The sequence below is a fragment of the Telopea speciosissima genome, chromosome 4, assembly GCF_018873765.1.
Source record: "Telopea speciosissima isolate NSW1024214 ecotype Mountain lineage chromosome 4, Tspe_v1, whole genome shotgun sequence".
Taxonomy (NCBI): Eukaryota; Viridiplantae; Streptophyta; class Magnoliopsida; order Proteales; family Proteaceae; genus Telopea; species Telopea speciosissima.
In genome coordinates, this window is record NC_057919.1 from 51012815 (window position 1) to 51038637 (window position 25823).

Below are 25823 nucleotides of genomic sequence, written 5' to 3' on the forward strand. Positions count from 1 at the left end.
ACAAAGAGAATCTTTTCCCCAAAAAAAATTAAAAGGGGAAGGAACTCGAAAGGATACAAGGAGAAAGCTCCACAACAAAACAACAGACTAACCTACAGCCCAATCAAGCTGAAGGGAGACCACACAAAGAGGAACAAAGGACATATCAGACCCAAACAACCGATCACCCGTATATAAAGTTGACTTTCTTCCCATTAGGATTATAAGGAGGAATGAGAGGAATCACCCAACTCCCACTTTGATTCTTAAAAGCTAAGGAAAGACTCTCCCGATCCGAAAAGGTACCATTAGAACCAAATACTCCCCTACCATTGACCTCAAAAAACACTATCATCTACATTAGGAGGAGTGGTCACCATGTCCCCATTCGGATTATCAATTGAAACATCCTGCGTCGACTCGGATTCAGGATCCAGCTGAGTCAGTGAAGCCTACAACGGACCTCCCAACCCGGCCATCTCATCCATCGATTCAACTTCATCCAACATAACGTGTTGGCCATTTAGATCAACATAGATGGTGCCTCCCTCTTCAATGAACCCATCTTTATCCACCAAATCATTCCCCATAGAACACGAATTAGAGATACAACCATCCGTAGGGACCACAAGGGATGAAGAGGTAGTGTTGCCTACTACCACGGCTCCTCTAGAAGCCAACAAATTGCAACTTGATCCCTCCTCAACGGTTACTTGATACTTTTTCCCTTTCTTACCCTTTTTTTTCCTTCCTTTAGTCGAAGTCTGACCATTGACAGCCACAATGCCACGCTTGCTTGCATCCTCGTTGGTAGAAATCTCTTGAGACACGTTTCCTATCCCCAGCTCAATAACATCATCAGAATGTGCTTTGTTATTTACCACATGGACTTGATCCACGTATGGGTTCACACCGTGGTCATCTAGGGTAGCTCCCAGAATCTCTTATGGCATGCCCTCCAAGAGTTCACAAAAAAGAAAGGAAGAGAGAGAGGAACTTATGGAAGAGTGGGTTATTCCAAAATAAAAATAACTCAATGAAATGGGATAACAGATCCCTGAATTGATAAATTTCTCATTCATCCAGTGATCCCTTTCCTATCAAGAGATCAGTATAATTTCAAATCATTGGCATAATTATCCACAGACCAAATACGAAGAACTTGATTTTCTCTTTCTTTTTCTCTTTTTGAGACGTCCAAATACAAAGACATTGATATAATCCACCTCAAATGCCTAATGGATTTTATTTCATTCACTAAATTAAGTGTGTGTATTTCAGCGCAAACTGAAATCGAACTATGTTTGGGTTGTAGAAGGGTTCTAGTTGAGTTGGTAGCAGAAAGGTCTTGCAGTGTTCTTGGGACTCTCTCTGAAAAATCTCTTAAGGTCACTTTGAAGGAATTCTAGGAATACACTGTATTTTGCTATCAATTATTAAAGTTTCAATGTTGAATATTACATGGAGAATAACCACAATGCCTCAAAATTACACTAATATTTTATACTTCGCTTCACATTTAAAATTTCTAGAATTCATCAGACGCTTGACCTCCTGACAGCATAATATAGGAACTTCCAGTAGCAAAAAATAATTTTGTTTCAGAATTCTCACCAATGCTGATCTTTCCATTACCTTATTATGATTTATGAGATCAAAATGAATGGCCAAGAAAAGTAGAAGGCAGGATGAAGTTGAAGTGTGAGAAGTATATTTCCTTCATTTTAATAATGTATAACTTCTCTATCATTACTTACATCAAGTTGCAGGTTGACAGCCAGCATAAAACCCCTGCCAAATTGTTTGGACATGAGGATGAGATCAAATAGTTCAGATGAGTCTTAGTTGAGTTGAGATTAGGTGAGCTGGGTTGGTATGTCCTGCCCACCACAGCTAATGCATCAAAAGAATCTTGTATTAGTAAGCAGAGGCAAAACCATTGCACTCAAATGCTTTGATGCAACCAGCCAACCCTCATCCTAGATTAGGAATCAACACATCGATTGGCTGCAACTCAGGCTCAGGCCTAGGCAATTTTCCTGACGTGGTCTACGAAGAAGAGGGAGAGTGAACAGTACCAGGAACAGTGAAAGAGAAAGAGAAGAGAGGGACAGGAGAGAAGAAAGAAAAAAAGGAAGGCCCTTCTTGCCTACACAATTCAAATCCAAATTCAATATTCCATTCATATGTAAGGCAGGGGCGATTACACGTATTTAGAGATCCAAAAATAATAAAAAATAGAATCCTCCTAATATCTAGTTTTCTAAAAGTAGTAAACTAACTTAAAATTACTTTTAGGACTCTATCTTGCTAAACTACTAAAACAACAAAACACAAACTAAATCTAATAGAACTCTACTCTAGATCAAACTTTAACAACTAAGGAATGGGCCTCACTTATCCCTATAAAAATGACTATTATATAAATCCTAAACTAATATCTACTAAGTACTAACCCCACCATTAATTAAAATGTTTATTCTCGTACATCTCTTTAGACCCCCACTTTTGGGCCTTGTTTATAATTCAGCCCATTACAAATAAAAGCCCAAGAAATAAAACTCCATACCCAATAGATATTAAAATAGGATAAAATTGGACTGGTCCTACATTATTCCCCCTTTGTTTCAAAAAACTTGCCCACGAGTTTTGAAGTAGAGGAGGATCTTCAACCATAGTTCAAAATTTCGAAGCTAGAGAGAAAATGTGGGGCAAATTAGGAAACTGATATCATTTCGCTCATTTCGGTCTAAAAAATGCACTGTTTTGTCGAAATTTGGATCATTTGGTCATTTCGTTTCAGTATTTCGCTCAAGTCGGCCATTTGCCTCCCAAAATGGCCAAGTGAAACTCATGGAAAAAATACACTGTTTTCGGCGAAATTTTGGCTTCACTGATCTTGGTCTGACCAAAACGGAGAAACGAAAAGAGTTTTTGAACCTTGTCTTCAATGCATGATCAGCAGCAATAATCCTCTTCAATCTAGTTAAGTCTATGAAGAGTCCATGATCCAACGATACAAAATCAGCAACAAGAAGTTCGCTATTGAAACACAACTTGGCAGCAAGAATTCGACGGGTTCAACCAGTTTATGCTCCATATCGATGCAAACTTCCATTTGTTACTCTTTCACGTTCACATGCGCCACTACTTGTAATAAACATCAAACTTTTCTTTTTCTTTTGCCTTCAATTGTTGTTCCTTCTCATAGGCTTAAGAATTTCATTATGGACAAGAAGCTCTTCAGTAGGGACTGTTTCTTTTGGCTTTGAAGTTTTTTTCTAGATTCATCCGAAAACGCTGAAATTACCTCTGCATACCTTGAACCTCAATTTGAAGAGTTTGAGCCCCTCTATGGAGCACAATTAAAAGATTAAGAATTTTGGGATCCATGACAACAGGATGGTAGGCTCTGATACCGAAATTGATGCAGAATCCTAGATTAGGAATCTACAAATTGACTGGCTGCAACACAAGCCCAGGTCTAGGTTATTTTTCTGACAAACCAGGGGCTGACAAGCTTGCTAATTTGTATGCTCAGCAGCCTTTGATGGAGAAAAGAAGGGGCAGCTGCCTAAGGAAGAAGGCAGATCAATAGCGGTGCTATCTGTAGAGGAGGGAGAGAGTGAAAAGTACCATGAACAATTACCGAGAACAGTGAAAAAGAAAGAGAAGATCGAGATAGGGGAGAAGAGAGGGAAAAAGAGAGAGAAGAGGAAACCTTCTTGGCTACAAAATTTAAATCCAAATTCTATTCCTTTAACACGCAAGGGGAGGGCTGTTTGTATTCACAGATCTAAAAATTAAAAAAAAAATTTGAATACTCCTAATATATAGTTTCCTAAAATAAGTAAACTAACTTAGAAACTACTTTAAGGACTTATCTTGCTAAACTATTAAAACCTTCAAAACTGAAACTAAATCTAATAGGAGTCTCTGCAAGACAAAACTCTAACAGCTAAGGAATGGGCCCCACAAGATCCGGATAACAACTACCATGAGATAAATCCTAAATTAATCTCTACTGGGCCCCACCACTAATTAAAATATCAATTTTCCCTGCATGAATTTACAACATTTGTTCACACATCCATATTCCAGTCAAGAACTTTCAACCAGACCCATTATGAGAAGGGAATCTAGTTATATTGGCATGAGACCATACCTTTGAACGATGGACTTTCTCCGACAAAACCAAAGGCAACCTTGAAGTGGAGACCTGCAAGTTATACAAGGAAGCTAGTGAAGGATAAAAATCTTCAGCAAAATATTAATGATCATGATTAGCTGATTCGCCAAGGAATTCAGTGAACATAAATGTAAGTGTGCCGGCATGTGTAATAACCAACTATTGTTGCTGCATCTTACATGAGTTTCAATATGCTTCTCCACTATTTCCTTGTCCGCAACTTCCCCTTCATCCCCATTTCCTGCACCACTATTAAGCATCAAGATAGACCTCCAAAAGAAATAAATAGCTGAGAAATAATATTGAGAAAACTTAGGGTAGATGACCCACTTCCTTTCCTTTCATTTTTCCCCATTTTTCATAACCATATATCTTGTTTGCAATGTTGTTCAAATGTCAAGGCGTCCCTGGGTGAAGGCCTGGATAGTAGGCTTTACAATTTTGCCTAGGCAGCCCACATGACCATCCAGTGCACTGGGTGGGTTCAACTTCCCCTGCGCTTCGTTCTTATTAGTACATGTATGATATAGCTCAATGGACAAGGTGGTTATGGTTAATTATATTTTATAAAAAAAAAAACAAAACCCACTTAGGGTTGTAGCTTAGTTTCATCACTGAATGAGTTGAAGACTGTCTAACCACCCATTCACCTAAGCAGTTACTGCCTATACACCAGTCTTCCTGGTCAGCAGGTTGACCATTTCACAACACTGCTTAAGTTTTTCTATTCAACATCATTATTCCACCGTGTAATATACCTTCTCTTTGGTTCTTACTGCCAATTTTCTTTTTCTTTGGAGGTTCATGATTTTCTACTTCTGCACGGGCTTTTGGAGACTTTGTTTTTGAAGCTTTACTAACAGAAGACTCTCCTCCAATGTCAATAAGAATCATATCCTGTTTCTGGTCTTTTTCTGGAAATTCAGTTGTATCATGCACAGCTTGTTCTTTCTTCGTTTTTGCTCGGGATTTTGTAGACTTTGTTTTTGGAGCTTTACTAACAGGAGACTCTCCTCCACTGTCAATAAGAATCATATCTTGATTATGATCTTTCTCCTGAAATGTTTTATGCTCAGGTTTCTCTTTGTGACAGCTAACATCATCCCTCACTGGGCTATCATCATCAGGAGGAGACTCAGAGTCTGAAGATAATGTTGTAAATGTCTGAGGTGCCTGCAAAAATGTACATCCTTGTGATTAGCATCAGGACAAAGATAACAGAGAAGTAGATTTGTTACAGTAGGCACCTTACAACCCTAAAATGTATCATCACAGAGGGAAGAGAAGGCTTTGGATATTTTGAGATATGCCAAGATATGATACGAAGCTGACAGTCAAAATACTTGTCAAGGTGATGCAGATAAATCACAGATATGGGCTTATTTTATTAGAAATAAGCCTTGGGTTGAGTTATATATGTGTTGGACCTTTAGTTCAATGGGTTTTCCTTGTAATGGGCCTATAATATGGGTAGAGGCTAGGCATATGGGATTAGTTAGTTGACTTTATTTCTTTATTTTAATTTTTATTTAAGTGTTTTAGTAAGGCTGGATTAGGATTCTATAAGTCCAGTCCTGTCTTGAGTAAGTTTTCTTTATTATCTTCGTTTCTTAGTCAAATTAGGTTACCTTATTAGTTAAGGATTGGGTTAGGCCTTTCCTTTTTAGTGTTTGAGTCTGTCTTGAGTTTACTAATAAGTATGTAAGGGGGTTCAGCATTGTACACAAATTTTTATTAATGAAAAGGCTATTCTCCTTCTCCATTGGTGAAAAATCCCTTGTGTTCGATCAAGGCTGGTTAGTATTTGATCGATCCAAACCACCTTACGGTGTGAAGCCTAGGTGTTTCTCTATCTCTATACTATTCTTTCATCTTTCTTCTTTCCTTCCATTAAACAAGTACTGTTCTATTTTGTTCCTGAAATTTCTGGCATTGACACATAAGTTTTAAGTTCTAAAATTTTCTACATGTTCTGTTCTAACCAAAGTTCATATGCAAGACTTTTTTTGCACGAATTCTGATTAGAGCAATCTGATCGTTAGAATCATCCCATATTTTGACATAATGTTCATCAACCCTAATTAGAAACCAGTTTGGCAAAATTTTGACCAACTGATCATGGGTATTTGAAATTTCCCATTCCACCCCTATCCCCTTAGTTGCTGTTATGCACATTTTTCTGCACAATATCATACTGAATCAATTCACTGTGTTTACTTGTCTGTTTTTCCTGAGATTGTTTCAGTATTGATCAATTACTACATTCCTATGGTTTGTTTCTAATTTGGTTGGTGATATTACCAAAATACCCTCAATCCTAGATCTGCTAGGATTACCCGTTATTTGCTGCTCTCACCATCAAGGTACTAAAACTCGGGTCTCGGTACCAACTCGGCTCTTGGAAAAACCGAGTCAAGTCGAGATCTCATCGAGTTGGTGCATTTTTTTTTTCGTCGAGTTAGGTAAATACTTAGTAGATGGGTCATTTCCATGGGTCAACCCGAGATCTGGACCCGAGATCCGAGATCTCGACGAGATATGTCGAGTAATCGAGTTAGGTGAGGTATTTAAGTGGTAGGTGGGTTAAAAAATGGGTCAAAACCAAGACCCGAACCAAGATCCGAGATCTCAGCGAGATATTGCACTTTTGAGACTCGCAAGCAGTATGGTCTTGGTTTTCTCAAAAACCGAGAAACTCGGCGAGATCTCGCGAGTTCTCAAACTATGCCCACCATTAGACTGATTTCTAATTTTCAAAAAGTATTCCCCTTGTTACTAATTGAACTTGATTGAATTATAATCTCCCTAAGCTGAACTTTTTCTTTGATTAAAGATCTTGTTTATTGGTAATTTTTTGCGTCTTCAAATAAAGTATTACTGTTAGAGTGTATGCCTCAGTTGGAAGTCCATGGGTGTCCATGGACCATAGTTATCAAGGCGGTAAGGCGACATGGGCATTGGATAGGGTCCAAAATCAAGGTGACACCAAAAAGGCGGACCAAGCCATCTGCCTAGGCGCCCCAGGCGACCAAGGAGCCTGGACACCAAGGCGACGCCTTGATAACTATGCTTAGTAGTTTAGTATTTTAGTTATTGCTTTTTATCTTTCCTAGTGTAATTAGATTTGGTAGGTTAGGTAGACTTTATTTCTACTTTGATTTGTATTTGTAAAGACTTTGACTCTTAGTAGGTTGTTACTAACAGTTATATATATATATATATTGCTGCCTGTGACAGGGAGAAGTATCTCTCTATCACCCACCATTCTCTCCCCTTTGATTCTCATCGTCTTCTTCTTCTCCTCCTCTCCATCTTTCTCTTTCCGTCTGGTTGTCTAAGGTGTTGATGTTATTTCAATTACATTACAAGGTCTATCATAGGGGATCTAGGGTGCTGATCATTTAGACTAAAGATGGTTTGCGGCAGCATACCAATACAGATACTACACATAAAGATGTCCAAGACACCATTCGATAGATCCATTTGTACAGGAGCAACAAATAAGAACTTCCCAGTCAGATATTAACCAATTTGATAATTAGCAACCAACTCACTGCATCATCAATTAGTTAAAATATATTGCCAACAGTCACAAGGAATAGAAATTGATAGATTTGGGGGATTACGATCATCCAATCAACTTGTCCATGGCTCCATGCTATGATCCAGCATACTCAAGATCATTTCCCTATATTAATGTAAAATTATGTGTAACAGCTTCCCCATCTTCCGCTGCCCCCCCCCCCCCCAAAAAAAAAAAACCCAAAACAAAATTAAGACCACCATTACAAATATATAAGGATTTCCCTCTTACATATTTGTTTCATTATTTGTCTCAAATCATTGGATCCAGACTACACTCAGAATGCTGTGGTGCATTAGACCATACACCAGCGGGCTTTGTTAAGTTATATTTATATGGATGCTCATCAGATAATCTGGGTCCATATGGGATTGGAGTGGTGATTAGGGATGCAGCAGGGGACAGTCCTGAAAGCTTATTCGGGCCTGATTAGGGGGGGTGATTCTACTACGGCAGAATTGTTATCATTAAGAGTGGGATTGAACTTATCTCTCAAGACTGGTTTTGATAGTGTTATTGATGAGGACCTCATACCATGTGACTGCGGGTTCAGGGTTTTACCAGAGGAGACGTCGCAGAGCCCAGCCGCCCACTGCTTCTATGTGGATAGAGGACAAGTTCCGCGGTAACCGTATTGCTAGAGGACAACCCTGTGGACCCCACTCGCAGTAGTGGTTCTGATTTCTATTTATTTTATTTCAGTTTCTCGTTATTACGACTTCTGTTTCTCCTGTTTTTATGTTGTAACTGCTCTATTCTCCCCCTTCCCCTCCACGAGTTGGCTTTTTCCTTTTTTTCTTTGTTATTTTATCTCTTGTAGTAATAATTACTTCTTGTAACCACCCCCAGCCCCACGGATCCCCTTGTTTTCCCTCTTTTAATGCCTACTTGCCAAGGGTGTAAAATATTAATGCAGAATTAATGAATATGGAACACTGGAACTGCTCCCCTCTTGCAGCATGAGTCCCCCCCCCCCCCTCCACGAGCTGGCTTTTTCCTTTCTTTTTTTCTTTTGTTATTTTCTCTCTTGTAGTAATAACTACTTCTTGTAACCACCCCCAGCCCCACGGTTCCCCTTGCTTACCCTCTTTTAATGCCTATTTGGCAAGGATGTAAAAAATTAATACAGATTTAATGAATATGTAACACTGGAACCTCTCTCTCTCTCTCTCATCTTCTTCTCAACTTCTCTTCTTCTTCTATATTTTTTCTTCCTCTTCTCTCTTTCCCCACCCCCCACGTGTATTGTTTTTCCTCCTTGTTTCTCTGCTGTGTATATGAGAACTGCTCAATATTTGCATCTTCCCCTAAATCTGGTTGGTGTTTACTTACTCCTACCTCTGTCCTTTAATCCTTTCACCTATTGTATGTGTAGTTACTTTATATTGAATGTGTTACTGTTTAACATGAATGTTGGATGCTACTGTTACTATTGCTTAACCTAGCAATTTTAGGATTCTTTAAAGTTCTTGCATGTAGTATTTGACTAAGTGCTGCCTGATTTTGACCCCTATGGTACTCAATTGAATATTGCTGAGTCTAATGTATTTAGCCTAGGATTTATATTGTTCAATGCTTGTTTCTTTTGCTGTATATCTCATGTATGTATTCTATGTATGTTGCTGCCAGCCCTAACTAGACAACCTCTAGGTGTATTTGGAACCTACCTTAGGCTAGAATTGTTGCCTTTGTAGGAAAACTTAGTCTCTAGGTTTTATCCTACATCAGTTATGGTAGAAGGCAATACTGCGAAATGTCATTGGATGGATCAGGAAGAAAGGCAACTACCCCTGGAGGTTTGCACACTTGCTCAAACACATCACTCTGCTTGGCTTCTCAACTGAATTATTTCATTCCCATGGAAGCAGAGGGAAAGTTTACCCCTTTGGGATGGTTTCTTGTATCTTTCCTTATACTCCTTTCTGTTTCCTCTTGCATAAATTTGTTAATCATCAGAAAGATATTGGTAAAATAAAGTAATCCCTGGATACAAAATAGAAGTGGTACAGTTACATAGGCAGTGAAGTCCAAAAGCACAATTAAGTTCTGGTGAATTCACTTCCAGCTTAGTTTTAAACTTAGGGTCTAGCACTCTAGCTCTCAAATCAACTGCTTATTCCTTAGGAATAGGTGACCCTTTGTGTATGCAAGGCTCCAATATGTGTTCAGATCATACGAACAATGACAGTAGCAGAATAGTTCGGCTCTGAAAGACCAAGTATAATCTTGGACAATCATAATTTATCCCCAACCTCAACATTCTTAATTTTCTTCCCCACCACATACTAATTCTTTACAAGAATCTTCACAAAACTTAACCTCTCCTTTCCAAGCACAAGTTCAATGTGTGATTTTACATCTCTTTACAAAAGATAAATAAGAAAGGGCGTACCCAGTGCATGAGGCTCTCACCACTGTGGGGACTGGGGAGGGTCGTAATGTACGCAGCCTTACCCCCGCATATATAAGGTCAGGTCAGTTCAGATAGATATTTTTTATAACATTCCATACATGCTATTCTATTTTTTGAACTTTCCTTACATGGGGTCGGTCCCACATAAAAATAGATAGTCTGTGCATATGAAATAGGACATAAAAGGCAAATTGATCTTAAAATCTAAGTGATCAGTTGGAGAAAGACAGCCATACTACAACAACTACTCAGCCTTACCCCAACCATGGTTCAAGATTTCGTGAAATATCGCCGATATATCAGCATATTTCGGAAATCTCGACACTACCGAGACAAAATGGCCATACGAAATGAAAAAAGTACAAATTTTGGCGAAATTTCGTGATATTTCGGGATTTACATGGCAATTGTGGATGACGTAGTCCACGTATGTCCTTCAGACAGAGAGCAATGGACGTCAACTCCAGGGATTATGAGTAGGGTCGATCCAGGAAGGCATAGCAATTATTACTAGGTAATGTAGCTCTAAATAGGAGAAGGATCCTATTAGAGGCCAAGCAACTGGATCTCAATGGTGGTGCTGGTTCGAATGGGCAGAATAGGTAAACTAGGTCAGAATTAGGGTTAGGATTAGGGATTTGAGCTAGGGTTTTATTTAGTAATGATGTGCAGGTCAAAAGGAAGCTAATGGAATAGGTTTTGAATAGGTTTAAACAGAAATTAAAATTCTGAAACTCTAGGGTTAGGGTTTGGGTCTTGGGTTTTAGGAAAACAATGGAATTTAGGGTTTAAAGTGGTGTTTAGGGGCTGGGCTTGGGATCGAGTGCTCTAAACAGTAAGGGGAAGACTCGATAGTAATTTGGGCTGAATTGGATGGCTAATTAGGTCTGAACAGGTTTTTGACTGTTTAGGGTTTTAGTGGAGATGAAGGGGAATTAGGGTTTAGCTATTGAAAATGGGGCAGCAGGCTAAGTCGAGTGGAGGGGTTAATGTAGTGATGCCGTGTCTGAAGTTTGAGGGGATTTGGATGATAGGATATGGCAGGACAGAGTTTAGAACACTAGGGTTTATGGAAGTCGATGGGAATTAATGGAGACTTAAGGTTTTGATGGGATTCAAATAAAATTAAAAAGGGGAATGATTGGGAGGGAGGATGAATGGAAAAACAGAATTTAAGCTTCAAACTTATAGCAGGAATCCACCGGCAGCAGCTTGATAATTGAAGGAACCTCCCGATCTTCTCGATGCAAGGAGTCGCAAGAATCCACCCACCCTATCCACCTTGAGATTCACAAGGATATCACTCGCAAAAGAGCAGGAACAGCAGCAGCAGCAATCGGCCAGCAGTAACAGTCTTTTTTAATTCAAAATTCAATGTGGAGGAGCCTCCACGATTTATTTTATTTATAATATGGATTTATGCCAAATCCTAGTCAACTTAATAACTTCTCCTTCACAAAATCGTGGAAGGGAAGGATTTTAAACTAAAACTAATAACTTAAAATAGTAAAAGACCTATTTAACCCTACTAACTTAAGTTAAAAGAATCTAACTTAAAACAACTAATTTAAAAGAAGATTCCATACTAGCCAATAGGATATAAGGACCTATTAACCAATAGGAACACTTCACTTAAATTAGACCAATTGAACCAATTGGGTGCACCAATTCTAAACTGGTTCAATCTAAAAACAGGAAAATAAACTATGGAAAATAATAATCCAAATCTATGGCTCCCTAATCAAGCCCTAAGTTCAGGGCTTCTACTTCTTCTTCCTACTTGGAGCTGCATCAACTCTCCCCATCTTGAAAGCATTCATCTCCGATGAATGGCTAGAGATCACAGAATGGTCTTCCAAATCAGGATCAAGTTCCTTGAGTTCATCTTCAACGGATGGTTCAAGCTTGTATGCGGACAGCAGCTCTTTGATGGATGAAGAAGGCTGGAATTCTGGCTGGGCAGCAGCCTCCTGAAGGATCACATGAACACCTCTAGGATCATTACCTTCGTCTTTAAGATAAGCAGCCGCATCGTCCTCATCATCAGGAGGAAGTGCATGGAAATGAATTTCGCCCTGGTCTTCACCTTCACCTTGAACTCCTTCCTTTTCAGCCACGTTGACAGACTTCTTCTTGTGTGAGCAGTCCCTAGCAATATGCCCCTTGTCTTGACAGTAATAACAAGTGAAAGGTTCATTTTGTCCCATAGGAGCTTTACCCTTATCATCCACACGTGGGGGAACAGCAGGGCGAGAGGTGCTGCTTATAGAGGAACCTTGTTTTGAGGTGCTAGTGTTGATGTAGGCCGGCTTGGAAGTAGAACCCAGCTGTTTACTTGAAGCTACTAGTTCCTCTGCTTTCAAGGCCTTCTCAAAGCACTCTCGAATATCAACTACATCAACCACCCCATTTGCCCTGTTGATCTCACTCGACAGACCCAACCTGAACCGGGAAAGCATTTGGATGCCCTCCTCCCTAATGCCAGTGCGAGAAGAAAGAGCATCGATTTTCCTCATGTACTCAGTCACAGTCATGGTTCCTTGGCGGAGGGAGTTGAATTGATCCTGCAGCTGAGACCTGAAGTGCCTTGGTAAGTATTGCTTACTCAGGTCCTATTTCATGTCTTCCCAAGTGCGGGGTGCAGTACCATTAAAGTCCATCTCTCTTTCAGTAGTTCTCCACCACTCACGTGCTGGTCCGACAAATTTTGCACGGACTAACTTCATTTTCCTCTCTTCAGACAGGTCATACAGGTGAAATAATCTTCTATTGCAGCAAGCCAGTCATAAAATACCTGCGGGTCAGGGTGACCATCGAACTCTTTCAACTCAAGCTTCACCTTTTGGTTGTCTGTATAGCGTCGATTAATACCCTGGTCTCCAGTGAAGTAGGACCTCATATACTCCTCAAAAGTGGGCTGCCAACCTCTGTCTCTGTCCCAGTCTTCTCTATCTCTGTCTTTGTAGCCTCGATGGTGATCTCTGTATTCCCGAGAAGGCTCACGGGCATCTCTAGGTCTGTCTCGACGATCTCTATAATAATCTCTACCATCCCTGTCATCTCGGTCAGCTCTGAATCTGTCCCTATAACCTATGTGTCCATCTCTATAACCCCTGTAGTCATCTCTGGGGCTCCCATCTCTGTCAAGCAGCCTTTGTACCACTGAATGGAGTTGGTACCCGTCTTCTTCTATGGGTACATTGTTGTCCCCATTAAGTGCAAGTTTTCTATGCTCAATTACTTGCAGCCTTTCAGCAATAGCTCTCTGTTCAGCTCTAAAATCTTCAACCAAAGTCTTCTGGTCAGCAGCAAATTTCTGAAACATCTCTAACATTGCTGCCAAAGGATCGACTGGGTGTGGCAGCACTGGATTACCATGTTCAGCCATGGCTCTGATACCAATTTAATGGAGCTCTAAATAGGAGAAGGATCCGATTAGAGGCCAAGCAAAAGGATCTCAATGGGGGTGCTGGTTCGAATGGGCAGAATAGGTAAACTAGGCCAAAATTAGGGTTAGGATTAGGGATTTGAGCTAGGGTTTTATTTAGTAATGATGTGCAGGTCAAAAGGAAGCTAATGGAATAGGTTTTGAATAGGTTTAAACAGAAATTAAAATTCTGAAACTCTAGGGTTAGGGTTTGGGTCTTGGGTTTTAGGAAAACAATGGAATTTAGGGTTTAAAGTGGTGTTTAGGGGCTGGGCTTGGGATCGAGTGCTCTAAACAGTAAGGGGAAGACTCGATAGTAATTTGGGCTGAATTGGATGGCTAATTAGGCCTGAACAGGTTTTTGACTATTTAGGGTTTTAGTGGAGATGAAGGGGAATTAGGGTAATGTAGTCCTAGGTACGAGTAGTCCCACTAGGAGTCAGGGTAATGGGGTCACACACAAGGGCTGGCCGATTGGGTTAGGGTTTACTAATTTAGGTCAAAAACCAGGGTTAGGGTTGGACAATGGCAATGGGGTTTATGGGGTTTAATGTGCAGGTCTAGGGTGCTTTTATGGCATATAAATAATAGGATTTGGGAAGGTTTTCAAATTCTGCAATTTGGACAGACCTGAGTTGCAAGTTTTGGGTTTAATGGAGAGGACAAATGGAGGGGATAGAGTGGGAATTATGAGCTGGGTTTAGGATCGAGTGTAGGGAGAAGTGTGGGGGTTGTGTACTGGAAGTATGGTTCGAAATTGATGGTCAGATCTGTAGTTATGAGGGAGTCCTAGTTAAGGTAGGAGTTGCAGGTTTAATAGAGGTTAGGGTTTGATGGATGGAGGGGGGTGTGGATTAGGTCTAATGAAGGGAAATGGCTAGACAGATTAGAAGAAAAAGGTTTGAAATCAAATTTGCAGATTCAAACTTACTGGATTGCAGAGACAATGGCAGCAGCTTGATAACTTGAAGAAACCTCCCGATCTTCACAATGCAAGGAGTCGCAGGAGTCCACCCACCCTGTACCACCTTGAGATCCACAAGAATATACACTCACAAAGAGCAGCAGCAATGGCAGCAAGCATAAAGCTAATTTTTATTAATCAAATTCGTATGTAATGTTGGCCTCTCTTACAAACTTATATAGAAGACTCAAAAATAGACTTAGACACTAAAAAGGAATGGCCTAACCCTATCCCTAACCTATTAGGTAACTTAAACTGACTAGGAAACTAGAATACTAAAGGAAATAGACTCAAAACATGGCTGGACTTATAGAGTCCTAATCCAGCCCAACTTACATCACATGACTACTTAACCAAGTCACATCATCACTTAAATTGAACCAATTGGATGCAACCAATTTGAACCGATTCAATTAAAAAACATAAAAATAAACTAAGTATTGGGCTAATCCCGTATGCAACCTATATACCCATATTTTAAGCCCATAAAAGTGGCCTATTACATTAGAAACCCATGGGATCAAAGGCCCAACATGTATGTAACCCAACCCTAGACTTATTCCCAATGAAACAAGCCCTATTTGGTGATGAATTTGCATCATAGGGTTTAGCTATTGAAGATGGGGCAACAGGCTAGGTCGAGTGGAAGGGTTAATGTAGTAATGTTGTGTCTGAAGTTTGAGGGGATTTGGATGATAGGATATGGCTGGACAGAGTTTAGAACACTAGGGTTTATGGAAGTTGATGGGAATTAATGGAGACTTAGGGTTTTGATGGGATTCAAATAAAATTAAAAAGGGGAATGATTGGGAGGGAGGATGAATGGAAAAACAGAATTTAAGCTTCAAACTTATAGCAGGAATCCACTGGCAGCAACTTGATAATTGAAGGAACCTCCCGATCTTCTCGATGCAAGGAGTCGCAGGAATCCACCCACCCTATCCACCTTGAGATCCACAAGGATATCACTCACAAAGGAGCAAGAACAGCAGCAGCAGCAATCAGCCAACAGTAACAGTCTTTTTTAATTCAAAATTCAATGTGGGGGAGCCCTCCACGATTTACTTTATTTATAATATGGCTTTATGCCAAATCCTACTACAACTTAATGACTTCTCCTTCACAAAATTGTGGAAGGGAAGGAAATTAAACTAAAACTAATAACTTAAAATAGTAAAAGACCTATTTAACCCTACTAACTTAAGTTAAAAGAATCTAACTTAAAATAACTCATTTAAAAGAAGATTCCATACTAGCCAATAGGATATAAGGACCTATTAACCAATAGGAACACTTCACTTAAATTAGACCAATTAAACCAATTGGGTGCAACCAATTCTAAACCGGTTCAATCTAAAAACAGGAAAATAAATTAAGTATGGAAAAAAATAATCCTAATTTATGGCTCCCTAATCAAGCCCTAAGTTCAGGGCTTCTTCTTCTTCTTCTTCCTACTTGGAGCTACATCACTAGGATTTGTTTTATGACAGTTATGAGTCTTGTGAGTTGTGAGTTGTGACTGTGTATTGACTAATGAGTATTGAACTAATGACTTTTATGGAGTTTATGAGTTATGAGTTATGAGTTATGAGTTATGACTAATGAACTTATGCACTTATGACTTTATGAGTATAAAGTTTAAACTAAAGGCTACATTTGACTTTATTTTTGTTTCATTACTTTGTTTAAATTTGTTATTATGTCTTTTAGTACTTATACAATGTGCATTTTAAGTATTTATACATCAGGGTCCGACCGTATACTATCAATCAAGGGTGCAAACCCAAAACACCACTTTGAGTTCACTTTTTTGCAATATGAAGGTTTAAATGTGTTTATTTAGCTTAAATAAGGGTGTAGATAAAGTATCAGACCTTAATATGGCCAAATTCCACCTAGATGGACTGCCAAAATATAACAAAAAAATATCATATTTCGGCGAAATTTCGGTAAATTTCGGATATTTCGGAAATCTTGACCTGCCCGAAATGGCGAGATGAGACAAGATCTTGAACCTTGACCCCAACTAAATGGGGTCGGCTACATGAATCCTTGCAAAGACATAACATTAATAATAAAAGTAAAAAAGAAAGGAACACACAACTACAACTACACTCAATCATATACACTACCTATGGTCGGCTACACGGATCCTTGCCTCCAGTCAACTTAATTCAACATTATAGTTGAGACAAGACCTAGTCTATGCATGTCTTTCGACACTTCTCCTATGATCATTTTAGGCCTGCCCCAGCTCTTTTAGTATCTTCAATCTGGATCAAATCACTCCTCCAAATTGGACCATCCAAAGGCCTCTGTTGAACATGGTCATGCTACCTCAGACGACTTTCACGAAGCTTATCTTGAATCAGGGCTACTCCTAAATCAACTCTAATATGATCATTCCTTATTTATCCTTCCTGGTTTTGCTACTCATCCATCTTAACATCCTCATCTCCACTACACTTGGTTTATCTATATGACGCTTCTTCACTATCCAACACTCTGTGACATACATCATAGCCGGTCTTATGGCTGTCCTATAAAATTTTCCTTTAAGCTTTAAAGGAATCCGTCGATCACATAACACTCTGGATGTCCCTCTTCACTTAATTCATCCTACTTTAATTCTCTGTGAGACATCCTCTTCTATATCACCTTCCTCACTGATGATGATCCTGGATACCTAAAATGATCACTTTGCGGAATTATCATCAACTTTCACCCTCTCATTATCCGTCCTAGAGTTACTAAAGTCACACACCATAAACTCTGTCTCCGTTCTACTTATCTTAAAACCTTTTGATTCCAAGGTTGATCTCCATAACTCCAGTTTGGCGTTAATTCCATCTTTTGTCTCATCCACAGAAACAATGTCATCAGAAAAAAGCATGCACCAAGGAACCTCATCTTGGATGTCTCTGGTTAACTCATCTATGATAAGCGCAAACAAATAAGGGCTTAAAGCTAAACCTTGATGTAACCCAATTGCAATTGAGAATTCACTACCTTGACCCTCCACGTTCTTACACTAGTCACCACACCATCATGCATATCTTTAATTATATACGCATATTTACTTGAAACACTTCTCTTCCCTAACACACGCTAGATTAAACCTCTAGGAACTCTGTCATAAGCTTTTTCTAGGTCAATAAAGACTAAATGGAGATCCTTCTTGCTCCCCCTAAATCTTTCCATGAGCCTCCTAAGTAAGTAGAGATAGCTTCTGTTGATCTTCCAGGCCTAAAACAAAATTGGTTCTCTGAAATAGTGGTTTCTTTTGTTAGATGTATCTTAATAACCCTCTCTCATAATTTTATAATATGACGCATTAGTTTATGCCTCTATAGTTGTTGTAACTTTGGACATCGCCTTTATTTTTGTACATCGGGATCACAATGCTTTTCCTCCATTCATATGGCATTCTCCCAGTGCACACAATCTTATGAAACAACTTGGTTAGCCAAGATAAGTCACAAATTCCTATTCATCTTTCTAAGTGCTTTTTCTACTTCGAAAACCCTAATTTTACGTCTATACCTCCAACAAGTGTCTTGAAGGGTAATGCCTTCTTCCGGTCCATCATACCTCGGAATGGTTTCATTATGTAGGTTGTACAAATAACCATTCTCTACTCATTCTTTCCCTTGATAGTTGTTTCCCCTACCTTGGTGTTGAGATTGTTATAGAGATCTTCATATTTCTTTGCCCTTGCATTCCCCACAGTCTTTTTAGCTTCATTTCTGATAGATTTATACCTTTTTAGATCTTCTACATCTTTGGTCCATTGCAAAGTCTTGAAACTAGCTTTCTTAGTCTTAATAGCTACTTGGACCTCATCATCCCACCACCAAATCTCCCTAGGAAGATGACATTTTCCTTTCGATTCCCTAGGACCTCTTTAGCCACCTTCTTAATACATGTAGACATCTCCTTCCACATCAAATTAGTGTCTCCCTTCAAGTCCCACTTTCTTTGCTTGACCACTTTGTCAGTAAATGACTTCAAGGAGTCTCCTTTCAAGTTCCACCACCTTACCTTAGGGCAGATAGACTCCCCTATTTTACGATCTTGCGTGATGAGGCACATATTCATTACCACTAATCTATGTTAAGTGGTTAAGCTCTCCCTTAGTAAAACTTTATAGCCCTCACAAAAACAATTTGTTAGATCTTCTAGTTAGGAAGAAATCTATTTGGCTATTATGGTGTCCACTTCTGTAGGTGACTAAATGCTCCTCTCTCTTTCCAAAGGAGGTGTTCACAATGGATAAATCATAAGCAACCGCAAAATCAAAAACTGAGATACCCTCCTCATTCCTCTCACCAAATCCATAACCTCCATGCACACTTTCATAACCTCTACGATCTCTCCCTACATGTCCATTTAGATCACTCCCTATAATAATCTTTTCTCATCGACTAATATCTTGTACTAATCCATCCAAGTGTTCCCATAATTGTAACTTACTACTTTCGTCCAATCCTTCTTGGGGGGGCGTAAGCACTGATAATATTGACTACCTCTTTCTCCAACACAAGTTTGATGGATATAATCCTATCTCCAATTCTTTTAACATCGACTACATCATTCTTTAGAGCTTTATCCACTATTATGCCCACTCCATTTCTATTACTTTGCTCCCCTATATACCATAGTTTAAATTCAGCCAAATCCTTAGCTTTCTTACCCTTTCATTTAGTCTCTTAAATACATGCAATATTAATCCTTCTTTTCCAATCACATCAATCAATTCTAGACCCTTGCCTGTTAAGGAACCAATGTTCCAAGAAACTAATCTAATCCTACGCTTTTGGGAAAGCTTCTTAACCCGCACATGACAACGGCGTGAGAGCCCTTGACTACTTGTCACCGCCAAACGGGCTCCAATGCGGTGCGTCGCTTACCGGGGACGCCCTAGCATAAGGTCGTATAACTGCAGACATAGGAAAACCTAGATAATAATAAAAACTCAAGCAAGGATCCATGCAAAAGAGGATTGGCCGAGTATAATACGGTGCCGGCTGTTGACCTAATGCACCAAGATATAGATATAAAGAAAAAAATATATAAATAAACAAAAAAAAAAAAAAAACTAGATAAAAAGGGCCAACCTCAGGTACATTGATATTGAACTGGATACATAAACCTGAGACAGTAAAAAAAACACGACTTATGAAAGAAGATATATTCACATTAGAGAAATAGATAAGTCAAGTGATCATAAAAAGGAACTAAGATTCAGATAGTAAAGGATACAGTGAACTAAGATATATTCACATTAAAAAATAGATTAATCATGTGACCATAACAATTGGATTAACATCCAGATAAACATAAAATAGATCAGCATAAAGCACACATCTCAGACATAGCTATATCAAACAGGAATATTATCAAAACAGGGATGGGAGAGACCTATAATGGAAGGCAGAGGGTGATGCAAACCCGAGAGGGAAAGCAAGACAAGATCGAATCTGGAAGAGAATAGGTAGGTATGAAAATATATAGCTAGGTTGTAGAGTTGGAGTCCCATTTGGGTTGTTGAGTCTCACAGCTCTTGTTTCTCACTAGGGTTCTCACAAGAGGATTTTTGTTTTCAAAATTCTGGGTTCTGAAACAGCAACCAACCATTCCATTATATAGCCCAGGAGGAGACTTAATAGCCTCTTGGATTACATTAAAAAGACTGTTGGAACTCCAAGATTAATTACAATTCCCACATCTAGAAACTAAAACCCATACATAGATTATATAAACCCAATACATTGAACCCCATCCCCAAGAAAACTAGAGACTTGTTCCAAGACATTGGAACTACAAACAAGGAAAATAATAAATCTGCCTAGGAATATTAAAAGACCCTTAAATACCTAGATATATGAAAATAAGCTACTACTAAGCCTAATCCCGTATGCCTTCCTTGTACCCACATTTTAGGCCCATTAAACTGGCCCATTACAAAGAAAACACATAGAATCAAAGACCCAATGTATACATAACCCCACCCAAGGCTTATTTCCAATAAAATAAGCCCATTATGTGACTTCCCTGCTTGAAAAAAACTCAACCTCGAGTTTTGTAGAGACAAGGAATAATCTTCATGTGATGAAAGTCCAGCTTCAGCCCATAATAAAATTTTGGCAGCTCACAAAAATAGGGAATGAAGTCTGCAAGACGTGGTCCTTTCTCCTTGGAGAACTTTGGTGGAATAAAAAACTCTATATGCTCAACATCTGGATCAATCTCAATTACAAATTGTGTAACCACAGATTCTTCAGAAACTATTTCACTATTCTTAATCTCAATAGTGGAAAAAGCATCCGTAGAAATCTTTGAATCTGCATCAGCAATCTTTGCTTCAATGGAAGTGTTGAACTTATCAATCACGTTCTCATCTACTTTTTCAGTTTGCTCTTCTAGAATTTCTTCTGTTTTGTGCACTTGAATTTCTTCAACATAGGCTGTCTTCGTAGAATCTTCAATCTATTCAAGTGTCGTTGACGATGCTTCAATCACTATTTCTTCTTCTTGTGTTGATCCAGTCGGTTCTTCCTGTGGTTGCACGGTTGCTGTGATTTAATCCTCTCAAAACTTGAGTCTTGCACAGATGTAAGGGTCTTAGGATACAAATATTTTCAATCAAATCTATCTCACCCTTTCGCTGTTCAAGCCAATCATGACCAGCTCCGATAATTTTCTTTGAACTTGGAAAGATTCAGCATTGAGTGTTGTCATAGTATGAGCAAATTTCAAATTCAACAATCACTTGATTGGCAGGCTCGATTACTATCTAATTTGTTTGAGACAACATATCCACAATGGATTGCGAAATGGTGTGGTCACACCATCGTTCACCAACAACCAATAAGTTTGTTCTTCCATTAGGCAGTCGAACTCTAGTCTTGAATATGAAGGATTTCAATCAAGGTTGGTCTCGCCTCCAGCCTTGCTCTAATAACAATTTGATGCAAACCCAAGAGGGTAAACAAGCCAAGATCGAATCTGGAAGAGAATAGGTAGGTATGAAAATAGAGAGCTAGGTTGTAAAGCTGGAATCCCACCAGTCCACCAACCGTAGGAGTCCCACCTAGGCTAATCCGCAGGAGTCCCACCTGGGTTGCTGAGTCTCACAGCTCTTGTTTCTCACAAGGTTTCTCACAAGAGGATTTTTTTTTTTCAAAATTCTAGGTTCTGAAACAACAACCCACCATTCCATTATATAGCTTAGGAGGAGGCTTAATAGCCTCTTGGATTACATCAAAAAGGCTGTTGGAATTCCAAGATTAATTAGAATTCCCACACCTAGAAACTAAACCCATACATGGATATGTAAACTCAATACATTGAAGCCCACCACAAAGAAAACTTGAGACTTGTTCCAAGACTTTGGAACTACAAACAAGGAAAATAATAAATCTGCCTACGAATATGAAAAGACACTTAACTACCTAGATATATGAAAAGAAGCAACTACTAAGCCTATCCCGTATGCCATCCTTGTACCCACATTTTAGGCCCATTACAGTGACTCATTACAAAGAAAACACATAGAATCAAAGGCCCAATGTATACATAACCCCACCCAAGGCTTATTTCCAATAAAATAAGCCCATTATGTGACTTCTTTGCATCAGAGGGCCTTACAAGCATGAGAAGAAATAAAATCCAGACCAAGCAGGCTAGGAGCCAGAAGAAGACAATGTTGAAAAAAGGGATATTGAGCCCCACACAAAGCAAACTAAAGCTACACAGACAGGGAACAAACAAACCACATCTAAAAATAAAGCTAGAGATAGTAATCAAGAGGACAAGGGTGGGGTACGAGAGTAATGCAAGGGAAAACTAGGAACAGAGAACCTACCCGACCAGGAGGTCGCCAGTTGTGATTCACACTGCACTAGGTCACGAGAGGTCGCCAGAGAAACAAGAGTGGAGCAAGTCACACAGCTACAAGGGCAGGCTGCAACCGGTCCTTAGCGCTTGGACTTCAATCATTCTAATGTAGAGGTAACCTAGCAGGGTGAAATAGGTCAGTGGGGAAGACGCTGAGCAGGTCTCCAGCAGCTTCAACAGGAACCAGCAAGTCCACCGGCAACAAACAAAAACTACCTCCTTCAATGCTGACACAGGCAGCAGCACCACCTCAAGCTACCACAAGACGGGAAGAACCCCAACACCTCACTCTCCGGTCTCTGGTAGTTGGTGAACGGGGCAGATCAGAGAAACTTGTAGTAAACAACCGAACAGAGCCAAGAAGGTCTCTATAGCAGAGCAGAGATTTCCGAATCAGAGCTCCGCCGCATACTATGGAAGCAACTGTCAGAAGAACCTCCATTGGAAACACTGGAAACAACCGTCAAAAGCCCTAATAGCAGTTACGCTGACCACTGTCGCAGACCACCAGGCAGAAGAACTAATAGCAGTAACGCAGAAGCGGTAGAGTAAATTTCTTACTCTCCATTCGTTGGTAGGTTGGATGCTGGTGTTGGTCTGGTACCGTTGTTGGCTCCAGAAAGACAGTCATACTATGGAAGAATTATCAGGTCTTGCGTAAGTGAGCTACATTATTTCTTTTCTGAGTCCTCTAGTGAGCTTATTAAGAATGCACTACTCGAAATAATCTTTTCTGGGAAAATTCCCATTGAATACTCTAATTAGTCGGTCTTGTTTCTGGAATTGACTTATGGTATACTGAAGCCAAACTCCAGCTTCCCCAGTCAAGGAGGAAAGTGTAATCACTCCAGCTTAACCAGGAGAATAACAATACGATTCTAAGACCCAGTTCACATAACCAAGCAATGCGTGGTAAAATATCATGAAATGAAATCACTCAGATGAACATAAATCACTTTTTCCTTGCTGCAATGTGCCAACGAACTATAACCTTAGGCATCCAGAAAGAAAATAAAGATAACAAAATAAATTCTAGAAAACAAAACCCAGTTCCTCATTTGTAGGTTGGAAGTTTCAAGCTATAACTATAATAAATCAAGCAGGAAAACTGCTTCATGAATTCGAAATCAAGAAGAAATGAAAATGTTCGAATTTCCGCCATCTGAATTACAAAAGAAATGAATATAATACAAAGCGCGTAACTAATTTCGGTGAAATTGATATGATTGACAACGACCTGGAAAGATCGAACCCAATCTGGGGACGATTCACGGGAGCTGCCCATTCTCTGTGCTCTCTTTGGAACGAAAAATGGCGGTTGCGTTGTCGCCTTCTCGTCGTTTTTCGATTTTGGGGGGTTTAAGGGGCAAGAACTGAGACGGTCAGCTCTTATCAAGAATCAAGATGCTTTTCTCAACGATACATGAATCAGAGTCTTGACATATGGAGCCGGATACAAGAACGCTGCCGCGTGCAGCTCAAATGAAAAATCCTCCTAGTCGATCCCTGCGCTATCTCTCCTCTTTGGGCCGTGCAACTGGGCAGCTTTCTTCTCCAAAAACAAAAAAATAAAATAAAAAAAGCAAAAGTTCTCTAAACATACATCGTAGGCTACGCTTAGACATATTCACTATTTTATTTGGGAAAAAAGTCGCAGCGCGACCGATAAAGTACCTTAAGCGCACCACTAAACGTGACGGGTGAATCTCAGTCGTTGAGATTTATCCTATGAATCGTAACCGTTCAAACAACTGACAGGGGAACCGGCATTTTACAGTTACCTTAAACGGTTACAATTTATAAAAAAAAAATACCTTTTATCGGAAACACCGAAGGGAATTATATTGAAAAGAAAAAAAAAAAAAAGAATTCTGGAGGAACGAAGGTCGCGATCTGTGTTTTTGGTCTGGAAAGGGTAGGTTTTTCGGCGATCCTTATTCAGTTGATCACTGGTAAAATCTCAGTATATTCTGAAGGTTAGACGTCTATCCCACTCCTGTCGATCTTTCTTCCTGTATTGAAATCATTGTTCATATAACTAGGGTTTCGAGCGTTAGTTCTCTGTTTCTTTCTCTTACTTTCTCATTTTATGCATTATAAATTTGAAGTTGAAGAGTTTGATATGTTTAGGAGTTGATCGACTGATGAATTTTTATCTTGATATTGAAAAGGAAAAAAAAAATTTGGAAGAACGAAAGTGGTGATCTGTGTTTTTGGTCTGGAAAGGGTAGGTTTTCTGGCGATCCATCTTCTGGCGTTCAATGGCCAGTTGATCACCGGTAAAATCTCGGTATCTGAAGGTTAGACGTCTATCCCACTCCTGTCGATCTTTCTTCTTCTATTGAAATCATTGTTCATATAACTGAAGTTGTTTTTGGTCTGGAAAGGGTAGGTTCTCTGGTTCTTTAGTTTTTGGTGTCAAGAATGGAAGAAGGGTGTTGAAGTCTTAAACAGTTTAATTTTATCAAATACAATCTGCAAATGATGAAGGTCTATTCTTGTGTGTTGATAGCATTGAGGAGTATGAATGTAGTAATGTTGGATCTTGAGTCTTCTCTCTTGTTTGGAAAACCACATCGGTTGTTTCTTAAAGTTTGGATGTGATGATAATTTATGTTACTATTAGCTAGTAGCTACTCTCGAATGGTTTGCATTAATGCATTTTGATATCCTTTCTTCATTATTGTGTTGTCCCCCCAGCACCTATAGACTTTGGTTTACATAAATCTCCCTCTAAACACTATATTTAGTACCAGGAAGAGGCATGATTGAGTCACATAGACTTTGATGCTTCATTTCTAATGGATTACTATACTTAGCAGCAGTCAGAGGTTTTAAATAATGTATTGGTAGAACTCCATCAATACTTAGAAGCAGACATCAGGTGATGGTCAGAAGCTGTCTCTGGGCAGACAAATAATGTTTGGAGTCATGTATTGGTAGAACTCCACCATAGCCATTGCCATTAGCCCCATCCTCAACTACAATTGAAGGATCCCAGAGGTATGAGGACACAATTTATGATCCATAAAAAAGTGGAGTGGGAAAATATGCAGGTACAATAATGAGTTGTGGAAAGATGGGGAATGGGAAAGTATGGTTGTTGAACAAAATACTGTTCAATCAATGCCAATTTTAGGTCCAGGGAAATGTGGGTTGTAATGAATGTAAACAGGTTGAAAGTCTTGAAACCATGGCATGTAGTAGATAATAGATCCATTATCAGAACTGTTCAACTTGAGATTGAACTGTTGGTTCAGTTGGAGCAGAACTGTTGACAAATCTGTTTCACTTGGCAAGTAATTAGGAACAGAATTGTTGGTTCAGTTGGAGCTCTTATAATGTCATGCACAACTTTAGCTGCTAATC

General features: G+C 39.4%; 1 protein-coding gene and 1 long non-coding RNA gene across 3 annotated transcripts in view; one reads left to right on the top strand and one right to left on the bottom strand.

Annotated features, from left to right (window-relative positions):
• Positions 1-23860, bottom strand: part of LOC122660114 (DNA-binding protein BIN4) — a 35165-nt gene extending 11305 nt beyond the window's left edge. The window contains exons 1-4 of one of the 2 annotated variants that reach the window (XM_043855297.1): positions 23692-23860; positions 4927-5341; positions 4348-4394; positions 4145-4198 (exon numbers count right to left, since the gene is read on the bottom strand). In XM_043855297.1, coding sequence (XP_043711232.1) covers positions 4145-4198; positions 4348-4394; positions 4927-5341; positions 23692-23739 — 564 coding nt within the window. In that variant the 5' untranslated portion in view covers positions 23740-23860. Of the gene's footprint in view, positions 1-4144; positions 4199-4347; positions 4410-4926; positions 5342-23691 lie in introns of both variants that reach the window. The other variant, XM_043855296.1, reaches the window with a different exon arrangement.
• On the top strand, positions 340-24958 carry LOC122660115. Its single transcript, XR_006332624.1, has 3 exons — positions 340-351; positions 8033-8038; positions 24842-24958. It is a non-coding gene; the product is annotated as an uncharacterized LOC122660115 (long non-coding RNA).
• Positions 24959-25823: the final 865 nt, after the last annotated feature.